The sequence below is a fragment of the Sarcophilus harrisii genome, chromosome 6, assembly GCF_902635505.1.
Source record: "Sarcophilus harrisii chromosome 6, mSarHar1.11, whole genome shotgun sequence".
Taxonomy (NCBI): domain Eukaryota; kingdom Metazoa; phylum Chordata; class Mammalia; order Dasyuromorphia; family Dasyuridae; genus Sarcophilus; species Sarcophilus harrisii.
In genome coordinates this window covers 170216293-170240108 of record NC_045431.1, presented here as the reverse complement: position 1 = coordinate 170240108, position 23816 = coordinate 170216293, and the positions used below count along the sequence as shown (strand labels likewise).

The window sequence follows — 23816 nt, the reverse complement described above, 5'->3', positions numbered from 1 at the left end:
GAGATGGGTACAGCAATACCAAAGACAGACAAATACACCAATTTTTAGAAAGTCAGTATAACTCAGTTAAATCTTGCCTGAAAACTTTCTCAGTTGTTTTGGGTTTCCATTTCCCCATGAACAATTTTTGTTTTCTCTTTTTCCATCTAAAATTATTTTCCTTGGAAGAGAAAACAAAACCAAATGAGTGGTATGGGATCATAGATTTAGAGCTGGAAGAGATTTTAGAGGTTAGAGGTCTTCTAGTCCAAAACTCCATTTTACAGGAGAGTAAGCTGAGGCCCAGAGAGATAAAACTGATTGACAAGGTCACATACAGAGTCTAGTTTTGAACTCAAGTTCTCTGAATCCACATCAGATGTTTAGCCTTCTGACCACTTCCCATTATCCTCCCATCTACCCCAGACAGTCTGTCTTGAATCCCTAGAATATAGATACTCCTGAGAAGTAAGATTAATAAGAGAGTGAAACCTTAGATCAATGAGACCATCATCAGACTCTTCACCTCAACCTTGAGCCAGTTCCTTCTGATTTCAGCCCCACAAACAACATCATAATTCACTTGCCATTGACATAGGGCACAGAGTATTTTTTTTTGTTTTCCTCAGTATTCACTGCCCACTGCTGGATTCCATCTGGGGCTTGGGAGTCAGCTGTTCTTTTGTGTTCATACTTAGCTTCTTAACCTGATATTGATATGTTTTGTTTTGTTTTTTTTACTGAAAAGTTTCTCTCTGTCTATTGGGTTTTTTGTTCTCTCTTCTTAGGAATTGTTCTTGCTCTTCAATTTCATTACATGTCTTATCAATTTCATTCTTGAGAGTAATCTATATTTCTTAGGATGTGTTCTCCAAACTGTTGGGTCAAAATTATTTGATCATTGAGTCCTGTCTATCCTTTAACAAAATCAGGACTTGGAGACTGGGTCTGTGACTTCATTGGCTGGCATAATAAACTTCCCAAGTATAGGAGAATTTCTCCTGTCAATGAATATTAGTATTTTCTCTTCACCTTTAAGAGTCACCTGGTGTTTCCTAGATGACTGACAGGTATGAATTACCCAGGGCCGGTGTGTCTTGAGAAAGAGAGAGGACTTTCAGAAGCCATGTCTTCTAAATGCTAAAGCTATTCTTCATCTTCTTTTATGAAACTTTTGAAGCCTGCTTTCCCAGGCTCTTTTCTCTACGACAAACTCTGTGATACAGCTATTATTTAAAAAATTACTCTTGTTTCTACCTCAGAAACCAATTACTTTTTGTTAGTATGAGCATATTTGAACTCAGGAAGATGTCTTCTGACTTCAGGCACAGTGCTGTATCCACTGCACCACCTAGCTGCCCCAGAGAGAATTTGTTTCATTATTAAGTTCAGATTCAAAGGATGCCACAGTGTGGGGAAAATAACAGGAAGGCAAATGGGAAGTCATTTTAGATGAATGAATGAGAATTCAATAAGTATAAGAGGCTGGTAGAAACAGTAGTGGTGAGTTATTTATGTCCTGAACTAAGTGTCTGTATAGCATTTCAAATTGAAAGTAAGAGAAGAGAGATACATAATAAAGGTAGCATCAGGGAGAATTAAAGTGCCTGGATATCTTGGCTGATTGTAAAAGAAGGCAGAAAGGGAAAGATCAGATTCACTGTGATGGGATAGCTATCTATGGACACAAACCCACACATACAAATAAATACTCATATGAGAATGGATTCATATATGACTGAGTGCCTGTCACAATATAAGGAAGACATTTGTAACAAGTAAATTCTTGGCAATATTTACATCTTTTTAAAATGTAGACTATTCTAGTAATAACTGCAAGACCACAGGATTTGTGGATAAATTGAATCTTGGCTGCTCCCTCACTTCTCTTTGATTTCATCCTTTCAATTGACTCTATGTCACTAGTTCCCCTCTTGTTTGATCTTTCTGTGTTTGTATGTCCTCACCATTCATTATTTATGTATGTGTATGTCTACTGGCTTCCCCCTCCTTTTTTACCTTTCCTCATATTTGAAAGCTATTGAAGTTGTTTTTTGTTTTTTTTTAATATGCGAGACTTTGTTTCTTGTTCTTAGTTTTGATCATATATGTAGAATTATTTATATTTCTCTTTTCTCAAATAAATTAAAACTTTTTGTATGTGCATCCACTATTTCTCTTTTCTCAAATAAATTAAAACTTTTTGTATGTGCATCCACCATTGTTTTTTTTAAAGTCAATACCACTTAAAAAAAAAACTTTCTGATCCCAAACATGCAATATCCCTGCATAAAATATATATCACATCTTTTAAAATATAAAGGTAAATAATGTACTTGAAAGGTAATAGCATTCATAGATAATTGTGTGGAAAAGGTTTTTTTTTCTCAAAGTGTGAAGTAATGAAAATTCAAACATACTAATTTTGTTATAACAACTTAGAAATTAATAGTCAAGTTTGATTTAGATTATCAGATTCTATCTTGTGGCATTCAACAGCAAATGGTAAAGAGATACAAAAAACTACATATATTTCATTTATTTTTCTCTACAGGACAAATTTTTTTTTGTTTTTTGTTTTTTTTTTTTTTGCTCTACTATTAATATCTTATTTTTTCTTACCTTTTTTTTCTGTATTCATTTGCTATTTATGTTGGCATTGGCAGATATAAGAATCATTTCTACAAAAATGGTATTTTTATGTAGCAGTGCTTAATCTGAATTTTCTTCTGAAATCAGTTCTTAATTACCTTAATTATATTCTTTATTTTTTAAAAAAGAAATTAATCAATACATGGAAAATTATTTATGTTTTACATTTTCCTTGAAAATTTAGGATTAATCTCTATTAGAGAAGGCTTCTTTTTATATATATAACAGGGTGACAAATAATTTGTCTAAGGAAGGGTAAGAAAATGAATATGTTAAATGGAATTTGAGTTGAATAGTTGAAATGAAAAAAGCCCCAGCCCTCAATCAGTTATTTAATATCTTTTAGGTGGAGAGCAGCCTATCCCTCTCTGGAATGAGCATGAGGGCACAGCAGATGGAGATAAGCCCAAAATTCTTCTCTATTCCTTGAATCTGCAATTCAAGGTAATATAAGAAATATCTTTAATTTACTCATTTATTATGAATCATTATTATTATTATTAATTTTGCTTAGGCGATTGTGGTTAAGTGATTTGCTCAGAGTCACACAGCTAGGAAGTGTTAGGTGTCTGAGGTCAGATTTGAATTCAAATCCTCCTGACTTCAGGGCTGGTGCTCTATCCACTGTGCCACCTAGCTGCCCCAATGTGAATTAAATTTAAAGAAAAAGCCTTTAGTTTTAAACATTCAAGTGGAAATTATTTGTGTGGTTTATTTTTTTAATTTTATCTCACATGCTTCTCTCTTTTTTGAATTTGCAGTTCAAGGTAACATAAGAAATATCTTTAATTTATTAATTTACTGTTTCCCAGATAGGAAGGTATGAATTAAATTTAAAGAAAAAGCCATTCAAGTGGAAATTATTTGTGTGGTTTATTCTCTTTAATTTTATCTCACATTAATTAAATGAAATATACATTAATAAATTCTATTCTGAAATCTGCTTGTATTTATTAAGATTCAGAAGGATGTCTGAATTCTTTAGGGCTTCTCATATAGATCTTAGACTAACTTTAAAGGGGATTCTTTATTATACATTGAGTGATTGTCTTTTGCTGGGTAATGTGTAGAAATAAAAGCTGACTTCATATTTTTCTCCTTTTCTCAGGGCATTCAAGTAACAGCCACAACTCCATCGATGAGAGCTGTGAGGTTTGAAACTGGACTGATTGAATTGGAACTCTCAAACCGACTTCAAACTAAAGCCTTGCCAGGAGGCAGCAGCTATCTGAAGCTGTTTGGTAAATGCCAAGTTGATTTAAATCTGGCATTAGGACAAATTGTCAAACATCAGGTAAGTTCAGGTTGGTGTTAGTAGGTCCTCTGTCTGGTGTTAGCTTCTTTTTATTGTCTTTCCAAAAATACTTTATTGATTTTATTTTATTTTATTAGTTCTTTACATTTCTCATTGTAAATCTCTATGGAAATGGTGTCATTGCTCCCGTGCCTTCCTCCTAAACAGTCATGTCTTCTTTTTCATCAATAATTCTCTGTCTCATAGCCAGTCTCTTTTCTCCTGGAATCTTCATCAGTAACTTCAAATATGCTCAGATCCTCTTTTTTGTTTTTTTGTTTTTTAAACAGCAACTTCCCCAGGGCTGCTAGTTGGTGCAGTGGATAGAGCAACTGAAGTCAGGAAGACTTGAGTTCAAATGTGACCTCAGACACTTACCACTTTCTAGATGTGTGACCCTGGGCAAGTTACTTAACCCCAGTTGCCTCAGCAAAAAATAAAATAAAATAAAATAAATAACTTCCCTTAGCTCTTCCAGACACTCAAGTTCTTTTTTTTTTTTTTTTAGGCCTAATCATCATCCCTTTATTCAGTAAACTGTAATAGCTCTCTAATATCACAAGGTGAAATACAAAATTAATCTATTTTTATAAAACCCTTCATAATGTTTTCCTCTCCAACCTTTACAATCTTTTTTTTTTTTTTTACATTCATTTCCCAGTGTTTTTTCTTTCTTTTTTTTTTTTTTAATAGCCTTTTATTTACAGGATATATGCATGGGTAACTTTACAGCATTAACAATTGCCAAACCTCTTGTTCCAATTTTTCACCTCTTACCCCCCCACACCCCCTCCCCTAGATGGCAGGATGACCAGTAGATGTTAAATATATTAAAATATAAAATTAGATACACAATAAGTATACATGACCAAACCATTATTTTGCTGTACAAAAAGAATCAGACTCTGAAATATTGTACAATTAGCTTGTAAAGGAAATCAAAAATGCAGGTGTGCATAAATATAGGGATTGGGAATTCAATGTAATGGTTTTTAGTCATCTCCCAGAGTTCTTTTTCTGGGCATAGCTGGTTCAGTTCATTACTGCTCCTTTGGAAATGATTTGGTTGATCTCGTTGCTGAGGATGGCCTGGTCCATCAGAACTGGTCATCATATAGTATTGTTGTTGAAGTATATAATGATCTCCTGGTCCTGCTCATTTCACTCAGCATCAGTTCGAGACACTCAAGTTCTTACTTACACTCTATTCACCTTTACTGACAAATTTGTAGAAAAGAGGTCCACACTCAATACCACTACTTTATAACCATCTGTCCTGTCCTCAAATTTCTTACAATGTGATTTCTAATCCCAAAATAATGGAACTGGCTCTCCAAGTCGTTTTAGCCATACCTTCTCTCTTCTTTTTGCTAACATCTCTTTTTCCTTTGTCTTCCAAATATGGATGTTTGCCAGATTTTCTCTATCTCCTTCTCTTTAAATTTTCTTTCTTGCCACCATCATCTTATTACCGTGGCTTCAGTTATCAGGGATTTCATGAGCAGATCACTGGATTTGGACTCAGGAGATCTTGATTCCCAGGTCTGCTGCTGTTCTGCCTCAGCGACATTGGGCAGATCATCTAATTTGCCTTTAGCCTTATTTTTCTAATCCATTAAAAAACTGAGGAAGTCATACAGAATTCCCATCCATTCATCCCACCTATTGGCTGTAGGTCTTTAATAGGTTTCACATATGCTGTGATCATGGGGCACTTCAATGTCCTGGTTGCTCTATTCTGAATACATTATCAGTGAATACATTACATCAGTACCCAGTGCTCCAGATGTAGTTGGCTCAGACCAGAACATAGTAGGATCAACACTTCTCTGCCCTTGGCAGTGAGCCTAAGTTCTCAGTAACTTTGATAGCTTCTGTTGATTCATATTGAGCTGATGGACCACAAAAACACTATATATTCTTCAGACACATTTCTTTCCAGTTTTACATCCTCTACCTCATAATGTTAATTTTTTTTAATCTGAAGTATAATATTTTATTTTTACTCCTATTAAATTTCATCTCATTATATTTGTCCTTTTGTTCTAAACGATTTAGTTTTTTGGCTTCTAATTCAATATATTAAGTGTCTCTTCTACAAATATGTATCATCTGCATATTGTTAAGTAAGCCATATAGGCCTTTATCCAAGTCAGTAATAAAAATCTTTAGCAGCACAGGACCAAATACAGTGTCATGGGCCACATCACTAAATATTTTATGTCATCTAACACCCTAGGTTGGAATCACGTCATTCAGCCGGTACCAGATTCTACTCAGGATGTTGTTGTCTGCTTCTCTCTGTCTTGTCCAGAAGATGAGTCTGAGAAGTTTTGTCAAATCCTTTGCCAAAATTTAGCTAAATTCTACCCATTCCCTCTATTGTGTCCTCTTATCCCTGGCAGCAGGATGATTTCTAATTTCTGAAATCTTTATCTCCCACTATGACTTTACCTTATGAACTGAAAGCTAGCATTTCCAGTAATCTACAAAACATCTATCTCTATCTATATGCTTTAAGATACCTTAAATTCTTCCTGTCCAAAGTTGAACTCCTAGATTAACATTTTACTGATGAGAAAACTTCCATGGGGCAAATTGACTTCCCAGGAGCACACAGCTGCTATCTGTAGTGACATATGAACTCAAGTCCAGCCCTCTATTCAGAAGATCTTGTTGCCTTTTATCTTCCTCCTCAGACCTGCATCTTCTCCTGCTTGTCAGTCTACAAAAATGTGGCACACAGAAATGAACAGTAACTCAGGAGTACTTGACTCATCTTAGTGAAAATTAGCATTAATCTACCTGAGCTCTAAACTAGATGAGGATAATTACCTGGCTACTGGCCCGTTTGCTTCCTGTATCTCTAATTCATCCTTTATATTATGTAAATTTTCTAATACTCAGTTCTAATCTCATCACTTCCCAGTGGCCACCCTCTTCCTGCAAAAAACCTATTGCTTATTACACTTTCTTTTCAGCTTTATTTCTCTCTTCCCCTTCATGAGTCCCTGTCCACAATCAGAGTCTTTTTTCCAGAGAATGCCCTTATTATGAACTTATTGCTGTTTCTACCCAGAATACATTGTCAGGGAACAGGAGGAGAGACACTGTTTTTTTTTTTTTTTTTTCCATTTTGGTATCCTCAGACATAGAAGGCCTTATACATCACTGTTTTTCATTAATGTGTGTCTCTTGCTTCACAAAGCTTTTTATGTTCTTAAAGTGATTTTACAAAAAGCATCTTTCTGTTCCAAAAGAGTTTCCCATGGACTGTTATTGTTCAATGTGATCACCTGATGATGTCCTGAAGGTTAATTGTTGTTTTCATTTTTCTTTATTGACTCTCACTATTCAGTTTCTTGCAGGGGTTCTGAGAGTTGGGCTCCATCAGTCCAATCAATACTGAAAATATCCTTGAAATTCAGGATGAGTTCAGTGTTCCTGGCATAGTAGCCAGCTGACACTCTGAAGAGCTCACAAACTTTTAAAATTTAGTTGTAAATTTAGATGTAAAAATAAAAATAAACAATAGCTGCCTAACAGATATGATTTTACTTTGTACAAATAGGTGCTCTTTCTCTGGGTTTGTTGTTTGTTTGTTTGTTTTTCCTTAGTATTTTAACCTTAGTATTGCTACATGTATTTGACCATTTCATTTATTTAATCATGAACCAGCTGTCAGAATGTCTTCTGGTCAGTCAAGAAGCATTAATTAAGCACCTCTTGTATGTCTGACATTGAACTGCTGGGTACTAGAGAGAGAAGGAGGAACTGCTATGTTTTTTTTTAACTATAAGAGATTGGAGTCAGAAACACCTGAGTTCAAATAAGGCATTTACTGTGTGTCTCAAATAAGGCCAGTCACTTTACTTCTGTTTGTCTCAAGTTTCCTCGTCTATAAAACAGAAGTAATAATTGTACCTACCTTCCAGAATAGTTGTAAGGATTAAACGAAATAATAATTATAAAGCACTTTGCACAATATTTAGCACATAGTTTGAGCCATAGAAGTGTTTGCTATTATTATTATGGAGATTAATTTCATTTACAGCTGTATTGTGTATATTTTCAAATAAACTTTGACAGTTATGAATTTTAAATGACTTTTAGATTCAGTATTCAGTTTATAATATCTTTTAGTGAATTTTTATGTTAACATGTGAATATTAACAATATCGTTAAAGATGTGAAAACAGGTCCTCTGACTTGGATTTATTTTGTCTTAAAATTTATTTTATTAGGTTTATGAAGAAGCTGGTTCTGATTTTCATCAAGTTGCCTATTTTAAAACTAGAATTGGACTAAGAAATGCTCTCCGAGAAGAAATCAGTGGTTCTTCAGATAGGGAAGCTGTGCTAATTACTTTGAATAGACCAATTGTTTATGCTCAACCTGTGGCCTTCGACAGAGGTATGGTGAATTTCTTTCTTGTTCTAATTAAATTTTTTAAATTTCAAAATTCTTTTGATATAAGAATTCCATTTTGCTGAATTAGCTCTGATGTAGCCAATATTTTTTTGCATATTCTCCATACTGTTTTTGTTTGTAATCTTTGTAAAAGATTTCTATGGCTTTTTTATAGAGGTGTAGAAGAGTTCCTGATTGTTTTTAATTACTTTGGGTTAAAGTTTTGAAATCTTAGGGGAACTTAAGTGTTGACTGAAGACTTGAGGAAAAATACTGAAAAAAAAATCTAAATGTTAAAGTTGATGTTATTTCAATTGATCAAGGATGGACAGAAGCATCTACACCCAAAGAAAGGACACTGGGAAATGAATGTAAACTGCTTGCATTTTTGTTTTTCTTCCCGGGTTATTTATACCTTCTGAATCCAATTCTCCCCGTGCAACAAGAGAACTGTTCGGTTCTGCACAAATATATTGTATCTAGGATATACTGTAACCTATTTAACATGTATAGGAGTGCTTGCCATCTGGGGGAAGGGGTGGAGGGAGGGAGGGGAAAAATCAGAACAGAAGTGAGTGTAAGGGATAATGTTGTAAAAAATTACCCTGGCATGGGTTCTGTCCAATAAGAAGTTATTAAAAATAAAAAATAAAATTGATGTTAAAGGTAATTGTTTCTTTAAAGTAAGGGTTTTAAAAGGCTTTATTTTTGATAGCTAATATTTTATCATAACCAGCTTGTACTAATGAGTTGTAGTGATCATAGAAAATATAGGATCTCAGATGTGGAAGGGACTTGAGAGATTGCTTCTCTTTATGCATTAGGAAATTGGAGCAATTAAAAATTAAACTCAAATTATTGTAATTGCCTCCTAATTGTCCTCCTTACTTCCAGATTCTCACCTCTCTCCAGTACATCCACCAAATTAACGTTCCTAAAACACAAATGTCATAATGTCACACTTCATATGCTAGTCATACACTAAAAAATCGGAATGATTCTTTGTTACTTTTAGGATAAATACTAAGTTCCCAGTTTAGCATTTAAAGCTCTCCATACTCTAACTCTGCCGTTGAATAGCTAGCACTTGGCACATGACTTACACTTAACAAATGCTTGTTATTTGCTTGGTTTCCATATTAATTCCCTTCAGACAATCTCTGCTGCAGTCACACCAGCCTACCTGCCCTCATTCCTCAATACAGCCTTATTATATTTTCTGCTTTCTGTGGTCACCTGCCTACGAGATACTCCCTCCTCACTGGTACACATGTCTATATCTTCCCTGGCTGTCTTCAAATACAGCCAGGGTGTTAGTGGAAACATTTCTTGTTGGTCCTTTTTGTAATATCTGTATTTACACTCTGAGTTTACTCATTTGTATGTTTTCTTGATCCATACAGTAAAATCAGTAAGCATTCTTTTTTGTTAAGTTAGCAAACATTTAAACAAAACATTGTCATAAATATTGGGGATTCAGAGAAAGGCAAGAAGTACTCAGTGTGATAGGGACATATCATTGAATACCAAGAGAGAACTTTACTTTTGATCCTGAAGATGATAGGAAACCAGTGGAGTTTCTTGCATATAGGAGGAATATGGTCATATATTCTTCTTTAGGAATATTCATTTGACTGCTGAATGGAGGCTGGTGTGGAGAGAAAGAGTGAGGCAGGCTGGCCTATCCCCAAACTGTCACATTAGTGCATTTATGAAGTGGTGAAGACCTGATGCACCAGGGTGGGAACAGTGTCTGATGAGAGGAGGGTGCTCTTACAAAGCTATTATTACAAAGCTAGAATCACCAGAACTTGGCCAGTGATTGGATGGGGAAGTGAAATGATGCCTTGGCTGTCAGCCTGGATGACTGATAGGAAGGATGGTGATACTTTCCTCAGGAATAGTTAGAAGAGTAAAGAGCTTGCGGGAGATGGAGGTATAGGAGAGGGGAGGATATAGTAAGTTCTGTTTTGAATACATTACATTCAAGATTGCCAGTGGGATATCCAGTGTCTAATGGGCAGTTGGAGGTTAGGAGAGAAATTAAAAGTTGGGTAACAAAATCTATAATTGAATCCATAGGGAGCTGACAAGATCACCAAGCAAAAACTTTAAGAGGCACCCATGGGCATGACCTATGGAGTACTTACCCTGAGTCAAGCACTGTGCTACATTTTGAGGGTGTGAAAGAAAATAGAAGTTACCCCTCTAGAGGAACTTCAGCTCCTGAAAAATACTAACTCAACTAACACACTTATGTAATGCTCTCCATTATTTGTAATGCTTTTTCTTCCTTTTCAACAGCTGTGCTGTTTTGGCTCAATTACAAGGCTGCCTATGACAATTGGAATGAACAGCGGATGGCACTGCATAAGGATATTCACATGGCTACAAAGGAGGTGGTCGACATGTTACCAGGCATCCAGCAGACATCTGCCCAGGCTTTTGGGACACTTTTTCTCCAGCTTACCGTGAACGATTTAGGAATTTGTCTACCAATCACAAACACTGCCCAGGTACCAAGTCTTGTCAGACCCCAGAGTTCAGTGTTGTAGTATTGTGATCTTTGTGCATACTATTGGGTCAGTGCCACATACTCAGTATAGAAGTACAATTCTAGAACAGATGAAAAGTCAAGGTTTGAGTGAAACTTTATCATTGATCCTTTTGATACTGTGGATTAACTTTTTAAAATTTGGTAAAATTATATATGATAAATGAATTTATTTCAGTTCACTGAATTTTAAAATTTCATAACTTCCCAATTGAAAGCTTCTTTGACATTAATATTCCTATGCTTGGATCTTTCTAAAGTTTGTTTTTTTTAGGCTCTTAGGAACAGAAATAAAAATAGTACTCCCTTCTTGCCATGAGGACTGAACTTGTAAGTTACCTTTCTTTTCACTTTTGCATCTTCCTTATTTTGTAGTCAAATCATACTGGTGACCTTGACACTGGTTCTGCTCTGGTATTGACCATTGAGAGTACTCTGATTACTGCCTGCTCTTCAGAGTCCCTCGTTAGTAAAGGTCACTTCAAAAATTTCTGTATCCGCTTTGCTGATGGCTTTGAGACAACTTGGGATGACTGGAAACCAGAAATTCGTGGGGATCTTGTCATGAATGCCTGTAAGTTCCTTACTTTTCATAGCAGGTTTGAACTTAAAAGAAAATGAATCTATCTAGAAACTTTGTAATTATGTAGAGATAGGGCACATGTTAACATTCTTCTTCCGAAAAGGACCTCTTGACTATATCCAATATATCCAATATTGGATATGAAGAGATTTTAAAAACTATTTAAAGCAAATTAGGTATGTGGAATTGCATGTGAGGAAGCCATATATTCCTGTCTAAGGACAGTCTTCATCCCTTTTCTTTGATTTTCATAAAGCATTTGGGGGGAAAAAATGTGCATGATTATCATCCCGAATTTCCCGCCACTTAGCAAACAGCCATATTGACTGTTGTCCTATTTAATTCCACTTTAGATATGAGCAGGAGCCTTCCCAAATTGTGATTTCAGTGGCATATTATTTTAAGTATGACCTGGAGGGATTCTCAAATTTGTATAATGTTTCTCAGTATGACGAATGAATGAGAACTGAATTCTTGAAATCAGAATTTTATCGGTATTGAAAGAGACCATAACAGTCATCTATTTGAAACCTTCTGAAAATGAAACCCAAAAAGGAGAAACAATTTGCAGGAGGTCACTCAATAGCCACTTCTCAGGGTTCTTGGGTTCTTGTAGGGAGCAGATGAGGCCATATCTCTAAAAGTGCTGTGCAGACCTTCATTATTTATAGATAGTAGTTTAGATTGGTTTTAGACAGTTATCTTTTTAATAAGAGTATAAGTAAACATTTTACCAAAACGTTAATCTTGGTGTCAAAAAGACTTGTCTAATGTGTTTTGTTATGTTTTTCAATCTCTAGGTGTAGTGCCTGATGGCACTTATGAAGTCTGCTCAAGAACCACTGGGCAGGCAGCAGCTGGTAAGAGGACAAGTATTTTGTGATGCAGGGTTTTGTTTATAGGTTGTCTTCATGCTTCATTAGTTAAACTCATATTACTGGTGTTGTTTTATGAACTTAACTATTGTATAAACATGAATAGATTTCTAGATTTTAATTCCTTCAATAAACACTTCCTAAGAAGCTAGTCAGGTTTTGTCAGGTGCTGAAGATTAAAAAATGAACATGGGGGCAGCTAGGTAGTGCAGTGGGTAGAGTACCAGCCCTGAAGTCAGGAGGACTTAATTTCAAATCTGACCTCAAACACTTAATACTTCTTAACTGTGTAACCCTGGGCAAGTCACCTAACCCCAATTGCGTCAGCAAAAAAAAAAAAAAAGAATATGATAGTCCTTGTTTTCAAAAAGTTTACAATCAAATAAGGTCCAAATAGCTATAACACAGGGTAATATGTGATAAATACTCAATATAAAGTTCTGTAGGAGTTTAAAAGAGGGAAGTGCTGAGGATCAGTAAGAATAACTTGGGGTCTCTTGGGGAAAAGAATTTTGGAGAGCAAGTTGGTTCTAAATCAAGGCAGAATTATTGTGAAGAGCAGGACAGCCTTATTCTTTAAGGGACCAGCAGCAAGCTAGACACAGGGTCCCATCTTTATATCAGTTTCTGGGCCAGATATTATGGGTTGTGTTGATTCTTATGTAGGTAGTTAACCTTAAAAGTTTCTGGGTCATGCACAGACATGGTACTGATACCTAAACCAGGTAGGCTGAAAACAGAGAAAGAAAATTATAGACCAATCTCCCTAATGAATATTGATGCTAAAATCTTAAATAAGATATTAGCAAAAAGACTTCAGAAAATCATCTCCAAGATAATACACTATGATCAAGTAGGATTTATACCAGGAATGCAGGGCTGGTTCAATATTAGGAAAACTATCAATATAATTGGGCATGTTAATAACCAAATTAACAAAAACCATATGATCATCTCAATAGATGCAGAAAAAGCATTTGATAAAATCCAACATCCATTCCTATTAAAAACACTTGAGAGTATAGGAATAAATGGACTTTTCCTTAAAATAATCAGCAGCATCTATTTAAAACCATCAGTAAGCATCATATGTAATGGAGACAAACTGCAACCATTCCCAATAAGATCTGGAGTGAAACAAGGTTGCCCACTATCACCGTTACTATTTAATATTGTATTAGAAACGCTAGCTATAGCAATAAGAGCTGAGAAAGAGATTAAAGGAATAAGAATAGGCAATGAGGAAGCCAAATTATCACTCTTTGCCGATGACATGATGGTATACTTAGAGAACCCCAGAGATTCTGCTAAAAAGTTATTAGAAATAATCCACAACTTTAGCAAAGTTGCTGGTTATAAAATAAACCCACATAAGTCATCAGCATTCTTATATATCACTAACAAAATCCAACAGTCAGAGTTACAAAGAGAAATTCCATTTAAAGTAACTACTGATAATATAAAATATTTAGGAATCTATCTGCCAAGGGAAAATCAGAAACTTTATGAGCAAAATTACAGACCACTTTTCACACAAATTAAGTCTGATCTAACCAATTGGAAAAATATTAAATGCTCTTGGAGGGCGAGCAAATATAATAAAGATGACAATATTACCTAAACTAATCTATTTATTTAGCGCTATACCAATCAGAGTCCCAAAAAACTATTTTAATGACCTAGAAAAAATAACAAAGTTCATATGGAAAAACAAAAGGTCAAAAAAAAAAGTTTCTGGGTCATGTCACAGGCTGAGTTACTTCTTATATGAGCAGTTAAACATAAGGAACAGAAAAACAGGATTCAGTTGGCCCACTCAGCTAGGTGCAGGTGACTTGGGTCATGCTACACATTTCCAGGACCTCAGGTTGTAGACAAGATTAGTCACATATGTCCCAAGTCCTAAAAAAAAGTCTTTGTTACTGGGCAAAGTTTCTATTGTTGCTGGGTAAGTTTTCCGCAAGTCAGGGTATAAGGCAAGGATTAAAGCCAATCCCATTGGGAAGCATGGCCTTAATTGGGGATATCAAGGATAGCTACATGGAAGAGGTGGCATTTGAGCCGTGCTCTGAAGAATAATTCAAATAATCCAAAGATTATTTTATAGGAACTGATGGACTTAGAACAAGAGAAAGGAGAACTAGTAGAACTCAAGTATAGAGTAATAACAGGAGAAAGATGGAGATGAGAATTCATAAAGCATGTTGAATGATCAAGAAGTAATGTGATAATATGTATACATGCATAATAAACATGCAAAAATTCATGTAAACATACATGTTTATGTATTTCTGAATATGTATGTGTGCATATAAATGTTTACTTATTTTGCTGCTGTATTGTTTCCAAAAATTCACAACCCAACCAGTACTTTATTTGCATTATGATTTTTCCACAAGTTTGCTCACCCTAAAATCTTATAACCATTTTTGCCAATTTGATGTACCATCAGAATAATTTTAATGTACAATTCTGTGATCACTAGCACTGTAGTCACTGATAGTTGTCATTTTTTTTCTTACAAGAATTATCTGCACACATTTTTTGGCCACTTCTCCATGGGAGAGTGATTTTTCTCCAAATTTATTTCAGATTCATAAAGATGTTATTTCATACTTCTATCAGAAATATTCTGTGCAAAAATAATTTCTTAGTGTACATCTTCTTTGTTGTTCTGGATGCACTGCTTTTAGATAATCAAATTAGTTTATTCTGGCTTGTTTGTTGATTACCCATAAAAAAAATTTTATTTGGTAAAGAAAAATGCTACTATAAAGACTTTAAAACAAGGAGTCAAGGAGTCTCTCTTCATCTCTAATACTATAATTGATTGAGTCTTTGAAAGACAAACAACTGATAAAAATCCTTGTTTAACAAAGCTCTCATTATCATTATTGGAATGGCTTAAAACTGAGAGATGTAAATTCACTAGAAATCCCTAGAGTCCAAGTTAAGAGGCTTCCCTGTGGTTAGAGAATTCCTCCAGATATTCTTGCTTGCAGATGTCAATGTTCTGATTTCATCAGATCTCAAAACCTTGCAAAGCCTACATAACCTTTCAAGAACTTTTGTTCTGACCAAGCATACTACTTAAAAAACAACAACAATTAGGTAGATGGAGAATATCTACTGATATTATGTATAGCTTAGAAAGCTTGTCTATCTGTAAAAATAACTGGAAGTGATGGTAGAAACAGGAAACTCACTGGAACCAACAGTAAGAAAATGCTAGTGAAATATGTTGTTTTAATGATTTCTCTCCCCCAATTCTCCCAAACAAAGGGCCATATTTTTATACCAACATTCCTTTGTAGATGGTGTACACGAGTTGTTGAACAACCTAAGAAATTAAAAATTAGTATCACACAAGACAGTGAGATCGGTAGCACAATGGATAGAATGCTGAACTTAGAATCAGGAAGACTCATCTTCCTGAGTTCAAATTCAGCTTCAGACACTCACCATGTTACTCTGGGCAAATCCTCAGTTTGCCTCAGTTTCCACATTTGTAAAATGAATTGAAGAAGAAAATGGCAAACCACTCCAGTATCTTTTCAAGAAAATCCCAAATGAGGTCACAGAGTTGAATACAGCTAAAATGACTGAATGGCTAAAATGAATAAATGACTGAATAACAACAAAATTTCTCATATTAGCTCTTCATCTCCTAGATAACCAAGACATATCACAAATAATATTTTTAAGGAAAAAAAATGTTCAAAACCTATCACTGCATCAAAAAATCTGAAAATAGATAAAATCTAACAACAGTTTTGGACTCCCTTTAAAGTAATGGCATAGAACTGACTTCTCTTTGGGGATCTTGCTTGTTCTTTGTAGTTTTTCAGCATTCACTTACTTTATTATTATTCACTTTATTATTCCATATATATTGTTTGGTTATTATGTGTTGTTTTATTTGATCAGTGAAATAGGCTAGGTTCACAGGACAAAATAGTCAATATCTATAGCAATCTAGTGTTTAACAAACCTAAAGACCCCAGCTTTTGGGATAAGAATTCACTTTGACAAAAACTTCTGGGAAAATTGGAAACTAGTATGGCAGAAATTAGGGATTGACCCACACTTAACACCATATACCAAAATAAGGTCAAAATGGGTTCATGATCTAGGCATAAAGAAGATTATAAATAAATTAGAACAACATAGGATAGTTTACCTCTCAGACCTGTGGAGAAGGAAGGAAATTATGACCAAAAAAGAACTAGAGATCATTATTGATCACAAAATAGATAATTTGTATTATATTAAGTTAAAAAGGTTTTGTACAAACAAAACTAATGTAAAACAAGATTAGAAGGGAAGCAATAAACTGGGAAAACATTTTTAAATTCATAGGTTTTGATAAAGGCCTCATTTCCAAAATATATAGAGAATTGACTCAAATTTATAAGAAATCCAGCCATTCTCCAATTGATAAATGGTCAAAAGATATGAACAGACAATTTTCAGGTGAAGAAATTGAAACTATTTGTAGTTATATGAAAAGGTGCTCCAAATCGCTATTGATCAGAGAAATGTAAATTAAGACAACTCTGAGATACCACTACACACCTGTCAGATTGGCTAAGATGACAGGAAAAGCTAATGATGAATGTTGGAAGGGATGTGGAAAAACTGGGACACTGATACATTGTTAGTGGAACTGTGAATGGATCCAACCATTCTGGAGAGCTATTTGGAACTATGCCCAAAGAGTTATCAAACTGTGCATACCCTTTGATCCAGCAGTGTTACTACTGGACTTATATCCCAAAGAAATCCTAAAGAAGGAAAAGGGACCCATATGTGCAAAAAATGTTTGCGGCAGCCCTTTTTGTAGTGTCTAGAAACTGAAATTGAATGAATGCCCATCAGTTGGAGAATGGCTGAATAAATTGTGGTATATGAATGTTATGGAATATTATTGTTCCGTAAGAAATGATCAGCAGGATGATTACAGAAAGGCCTGGAGAGACTTACACGAACTGATGCTGAGTGAAATGAGCAGGACCAGGAGATCATTATTTACTTAAACAGCAATATTATATGATGATCAGTTCTGATGGACGTGGCTCTCTTCAACAATGAGATGAACCAAATCAGTTCCATTTGTTCAATAACTACATCCAACAAAAGAATTTTGGGAGATGAGTGGATGAGTGTGAACCACAACATAGCATTTCCAATTCCTCTGTTTTTATCCAGTTGCAAGGGAAAAGTAGGAACAGAAGGTTTTGCTAAAATTACCAATGATCTCATCATTAACCCCCCCAAAAAAAAATGTTTTCTGCTTTCCTGCTTTCCTTCCTTCCTTCTTCCTTTTTTCCTTTCTTTTCTTTTTTTCCCTCCAATGATTACAATAGCCCATAAGATAATATTTATAAAGTGCTTGAAACAGTACCTGGCACATAGTAGGTGTTTAATAAATGTTTTCTGCTCTCCTGCTTTCCTTCCTTCTTTCCTTTTTTCCTTTCTTTTCTTTTTTTTTTTCTCCTCCAATGATCATAATAGCCTGTAACCTGTTGGACTACCTCTGTACTTCCATCTCAACATGAACCTTCACTGTCTTTATCTCCTGAGTGAGAAGATGTTGGCAATGCCCTCATTCTTATGGCCTCTGCTTCTATTTGGTGCATTTCTAATGTCTATCTTTTCCCTGAAAGATAATGCTTAGTTTTGCTGGATAGTTGATTCTTAGCTGTAATCCCAAGTTCCTTTGCCCTCTGGAACTTCATAATTGAGGCCCTTAGATCCTTTAATATGGAAGGTGCTAGGTCCTGAATAGCACTGATTGTAATTTCTTGATATTTGAATTGTTTCTGCTGCTTGAAGTATTTTCTCCTTGACTAATAATTCTGGAATTTAGCTACAATATTCCTTGGAATTTTCATTTTGCAGTCTCTTTCAAGAGGTGATCGGTGGATTCTTTCAATGGCTATTTTACTTTCTTGTTCTAGGACATCAAAGCAATTTTCCTTGAGGATTTCTTGAAAGATGTTGTCTAGGTTCTTTTTTCATTATGATTTTCAGATAGTCCAATAATTCTTGGATTATCTCTCCTAGATCTGTGTGCCAGGTCAGTTGTTTATCTGATATTTTACATTTTCGTCTTCTTTTTTTAAATTTTGATTTATTGATTCCTGATTTCTCATTGAGTCATTCACTTCCATTTGTTCAATTCTAATTTTTGGTGAATTATTTTCTTCAGTTTTCTTTTTCTCTTCCTTTTGAATTTGGCCAGTTGAATTTTTAAATAAGTTATTTTGCTCATTGGATTTTTTTTTTCTATTTCACCAGTTCGGTTTTTTCCCCCCATTTCACCAATTTTGTTTTTCAGGGAGTTATTTTCTTTTTTTCATTTTGTGAAATCTGTTTTATAAGGAGTGGTTTTCTTTAGTATGCTTTCCCCTGTTCATCAATTGTATTTTTAAAGAGTTGTTCTATTCAATTTCTGTTTCCTTTCCCAAAGCTCTTATTTCCTTTCCCCATTTTTCTTCTAACTCTACTTTAAGATCCTTTTTAAATTCTTCAGAGCAACTCATATCACTCTTTGAGGCTTCGTCTGGAGACATTTTGCCTTGGTGTCCTCAGGATTTGAAGTCTGTTCTTCCTTGTCTCCATAATAGCTATCTGTGGTCAGGACTCTTTTTGCTTTTTTCCTCATTTGTAAAGGTTGAGGTCTGTTCTTTATACAAAGGGAAGATTGTCCTGTATTTCCTCTACAGGATGACAGACAAGGGCTTAGTGCTATGCTGCTGAAGCTACTGGCTTCCTTCCCATGCTGGGTTTGTGGCCAAGCCCACTTTGTTATGCTGGAGTTCAAAGGCTCACCATTTGCCTTCTGTAGCATTGGATGTTTCACAGCTAGTCTGTTGATCCACTGGCTTCTGAACCAGGATAGAGTAGCCAAAGCCACTGTATTTTGGCTAAGAGCCTCCCAGTGATTCCCCTGGTACTCCGCCGTGGGCCTCCCTGTGCTGGGCTGCGTCACATCCAACCCAACTGAGACAGACCTTTCCTGAAATTCTTCCAAAATTTCTTCTGCTGGAAGACTTCAAATATTTTTGGGTTGTTTAATCTAAAACCCATTTAGAGGCTTGATTTTAGCGTTGATTCTGAAGGAAACCGGAAGAACTCAGGCAAAGACCTGCCTATTCCCTAACATTTTGGCTCTGCCCCTATTTCTTTAACTCCTTAGTATATTCATCATTTCTTTAGCTTTTTTATAGCTCACTTATTTAATCTTTTTTTTCTATAAGGTGATTTTTCTTGATTATGCTACTACTTTATTTGACATTTGTTGCTATTTGAGTCAGGAAGGGAGCCAATTTCTCTTTTAATTTTGCAATTCTTTTATTTTGTCTTGCTTCTGAATAGTCTAGAGTTGAGTTGGTCAGAGTTTAATTAATAAGAATGAAAAGACAATTTTCAGCTAGATTTTAGATGGACTTGGTCATTCTGAGGAAAGATAAAATTATATATATATATATATATATGTATATATATATTTTAAGAGCTATATATGTGATAACTATTAATATCAATATTAAATTTGGACTCTTTTTAGTAAGCAATGTAATGCTGACGTTTCCTAAACTAGGGTAATTAATACTTAAGGAAAATACATTTGTTCAGGATGAACAAGAGTATAAAATTAGGGTATTCATTGGGAGAGGGGTATAAGTTTGAGGTAAAACTGACCTGAACTAAGGGAAATCTGATGTACCAATCATAATATAATTGTATGATTCTTGTTATAGTTAAGAAAAACCATTTGATGTAGTCAGAGTGGCAGCCTCAGAGCCAGGAAGATCTGGGTTAAAGCCCAGCCTCTGATACCAAGTAGCTCTAGGCAGCTTCAAGACTGTTTTTTTTTTTTTTTTTTATTGCATTAAAATGTGCTAACTTGCAATTGGTAGATGGCGTCAAAGAGATACAAAAGCACCTAAATGGTAGAATGTTAGCATTTGAGATAGTCCAAATTTGTATTTTTAATTTTAATTTTATTTAATTTTTATATATTTACTTATTTTGTTAAGGGAGTAGACTTGCCTAGAGTCACACAACTAGTAAGTGTTTAGCATCTGGAGCCAGAATTGAATTCAAGTCCTTCTGACCTGAGGGTCAGTGTTCTATTCACTGCATCATTTAGCTGCTCCTGTATGTTTAATTTTCAAAAACAATACAAAATACAGTACATACTGTTGACTTTTTCCACTCCACATGATCTACTGTGGTGCATATATCTATGTCTTTTCTCATTCCTTCTGTTAGTATTTATATTCATGTTGATATAACTTGCAGAACTGCATCTCTCTTTTGTCTTTGAACAGAAAGTAGCAGTGCTGGGACCTGGACACTCAATGTGTTGTGGAAAATGTGTGGAATTGATGTCCATATGGATCCTAACATTGGGAAGAGGCTGAATGCTTTAGGAAACACCCTAACCACCTTGACAGGAGAGGAAGATGTGGATGACATTGCTGACCTCAGCTCAGTGAATATTGCAGATCTGTCAGATGAAGATGAAACGGACACGATGTCACCCACTGTGCATGCTGTAAGTCGTTCCTCTCCTTCTCCCCCTTAGCAATGGGATATCTCATGGGCTGGCTTTACCTTGTGCCAATAATAATAATACTGCTTCTACATGTTATCAGCTGGAGATACTCAGTGCTGTGGAGACACTGATCTTTAGAGGTATTGAAGCCCTCTGCTCATTTTACTTGGTTTTTCTGTTTCCTAAAATTTTGGGCCTCCTTGTACCTTAATGTGCAGGTGAAAATCCAAAGTCAAAAAAAATTTATAATGTCAAATGGTTAGGATTCATTAGCTAAATAAAAGAAATCATTCTCTTGTTTTCATTCTGATTTTAATAAATTGGATTTTAGAACACTTACTGTTGTACCATGAAACTGTTTCTATTCTCAGGAAAAAAGGAAGACACTAATTGTGCTATTTATCATTTAGAGTTCAGATGGAAGTTCAATATGTGGAGATGTCAACAAGCTTACCTTTGGGCAGCGACTTGTAAATCACCTTCTGGGACTGGCACCCCTAAATCAGCGTTATTCTGTTCCTGCAGAATATCTGTTTGGATCAGAGATGAGTGCTGCCTTTCAGTCCAACCAGACACATAAGAAAGCATGCAGGGCTCACTCATGGGGAAATGTAGGTGGTAATTAAAGGAGTCTGAGTGAACATGATGAGACATAGATCACTAACGAATCTCTCTAATCAGCTCAACAGATTCCCTTGATTCTGGCATGCTCTTTTTGATCTCAAATGTTAATTTTGTGTTAATTTAGATGTGCTTTTTCATAATAGTCTAAATGTTCACAAATATGCATTTGATTTTTCAGGAAGTTGTAGATTATCGAAGGCCAGGAGCATCCTGTACCCAACCAGGGGAATTGAGAGGGAGGAAAATCATGAAGCGCATTGTGGATATTAGGGAACTTAATGAACAGGCCAAAGTAATTGATGATCTCAAGTATGTATGGATGGTTACCATTGATTTAATTGATTATTCCTGATTCTGATAAGAGCAAAATCAAACTCTTATATGTAAAGAACTTTGAATGTGCTATTACTTAGTTCCTTTCTTTTACAAATGAAGAAACAAGTGAAGCTGCCAAGAGATTAAGAGATTTGTCCAGAATAACACTACTAGCAAATTAAGAGCCAGGAATTAGAACCCAGGTTTTTTGACTCTTTCACCAAATTACTTAGTTGAAGATATTAATCTTTCTTTCTCCCCCTTCAATATATTTTTATTTACTTCATTAAATATTTCTCAATTATATATTTAAAAATTTTTTAACATTTAATACTTTAAAATTTGGGTTTTTAAATTCTCTCTATCTCATATATATGAAGTCATCCAAAACATTTCCATATTAGCCATGTTACAAAAGAAAACACATAAAAAAATAAAGAAAATTTTAAAAGTATACTTTGATCTATATTTATACTCCCTCAGTTCTTTCTCTGGAGATGAATAGTTTTTTTCATCATTAAGTCATCCAAAATTGTCTGGATCATTGTATTGCTGAGGATAACTTAAATCATTCACAGTTGATCATTGTACAATATTATTGTAACTATGTACAGTGTTTTCCTAGTTCTGCTTAACTTACTTTGCATCTGTTCATATAAGTCTTCCCAGGTTCTTCTAAAACATTTCTTACAGCGCAATAATGTTCTATCACATTCATATACCACAAATTGTTCAGCTATTCCCCAATTGATGGGCATCCGCTTGATTTCCAATTTTTTCCTTTCTCAATAAGGATTACCAATTTTTTAATATTTTAAAGTTTTCAAAGTCTTACGTTTCTATTTTTGGATGTATATATAGAAATATAAGTTGGGTGCTACTATTCTTATTTTATAGATGAAGAAAACTGAAATATACAGAGGTTAACTGACTTAGTAAAGTCAGATTTCATCTTAGGACTTCCTTACACTTCATATAAATGCATTTTTTTATGATACATAGTTTCTGTTACTATTGTTATTTGAATTTCTTGAATGCGAATTTTGCGTTTTACAATATCATACAGTTTTCTTTTAAGATAAAATTCTCAAGTCCTGTGATATATGCCCAAGCATGGATTACCAAAAAAAAATGAGTATAATGTTTTTATACATCTAATGCTTATTTAATAGTATCCTTACTTGGGACTATCAGTCCATCAGAAACAGAGAGTAATTATCATACTCAAGGAAAATGTACACTTCATGAAGTGTGCCATTCATCTCCATGCATTGGAACTATATTGACTGCCCAACAAACTAAAGACTTTGTAGTCCACTTTAATTTGCTGAACTTTTGTTAAAAGGCGAAAGTAGAAAATATCCCCTCCTTTTCTAAGTGCTTTATTATTAAAAAATAGTTATTGCGCTTGGTTTTTCTTCCAGAAAACTGGGTGCAAGTGAAGGAACAATTAATCAAGAAATTCAACGATATCAACAGTTAGAGTCAGTTGCAGTGAATGATATTCGTAGAGATGTCCGCAAAAAATTGCGAAGGTCCAGTATGCGGGTAAATAAATGTTGAAGAAACTTTTTTTTAAGGAACCATAAAATATTTCTAAACTTTTAAATATGTTGAAAGAAAATGTTTTTATAAAATAAATAGGGACATTATAAACTTTATAATTTGTAGTTCTGCAAAAATAGATTTTTCATCCCAAACAGGAATGCAAAGTGTTTTAATAGTGTGGTAGTATTATTATCTCATTCAGGTAATATTCTAACATTGGCTTTCTCATCATCTTCCTCAGGTTCAGAATAGGATCCACCCAACATGGTGAAATCCTTTCTGTAGTCTTTTTATTGATCTTGTATGGATATTTGTGAGCTATACAGCCTTCTATTTATGTTGCCTTTCCTTCACATTGTATTAGTTGCCCACTTGCTCTTTCATTTATTTATTTATTCATTTATTTAATTATTTAATTA

General features: G+C 34.7%; 1 protein-coding gene across 7 annotated transcripts in view; it reads left to right on the top strand.

The window, feature by feature from the left end:
• Nucleotides 1-23816, top strand: part of KIAA1109 (KIAA1109 ortholog) — a 236275-nt gene that overhangs the window by 148454 nt on the left and 64005 nt on the right. For 6 of the 7 annotated variants that reach the window (XM_031943786.1, XM_012551896.3, XM_031943787.1 and 3 more), the window contains 10 exons: nt 2978-3075; nt 3740-3925; nt 8170-8338; nt 10640-10851; nt 11265-11463; nt 12273-12332; nt 20684-20910; nt 21321-21521; nt 21713-21843; nt 23274-23397. In XM_031943786.1, the coding sequence (XP_031799646.1) occupies nt 2978-3075; nt 3740-3925; nt 8170-8338; nt 10640-10851; nt 11265-11463; nt 12273-12332; nt 20684-20910; nt 21321-21521; nt 21713-21843; nt 23274-23397 (1607 nt within the window). The remainder of the gene's footprint in view (nt 1-2977; nt 3076-3739; nt 3926-8169; nt 8339-10639; nt 10852-11264; nt 11464-12272; nt 12333-20683; nt 20911-21320; nt 21522-21712; nt 21844-23273; nt 23398-23816) is intronic. The other variant, XM_031943790.1, reaches the window with a different exon arrangement.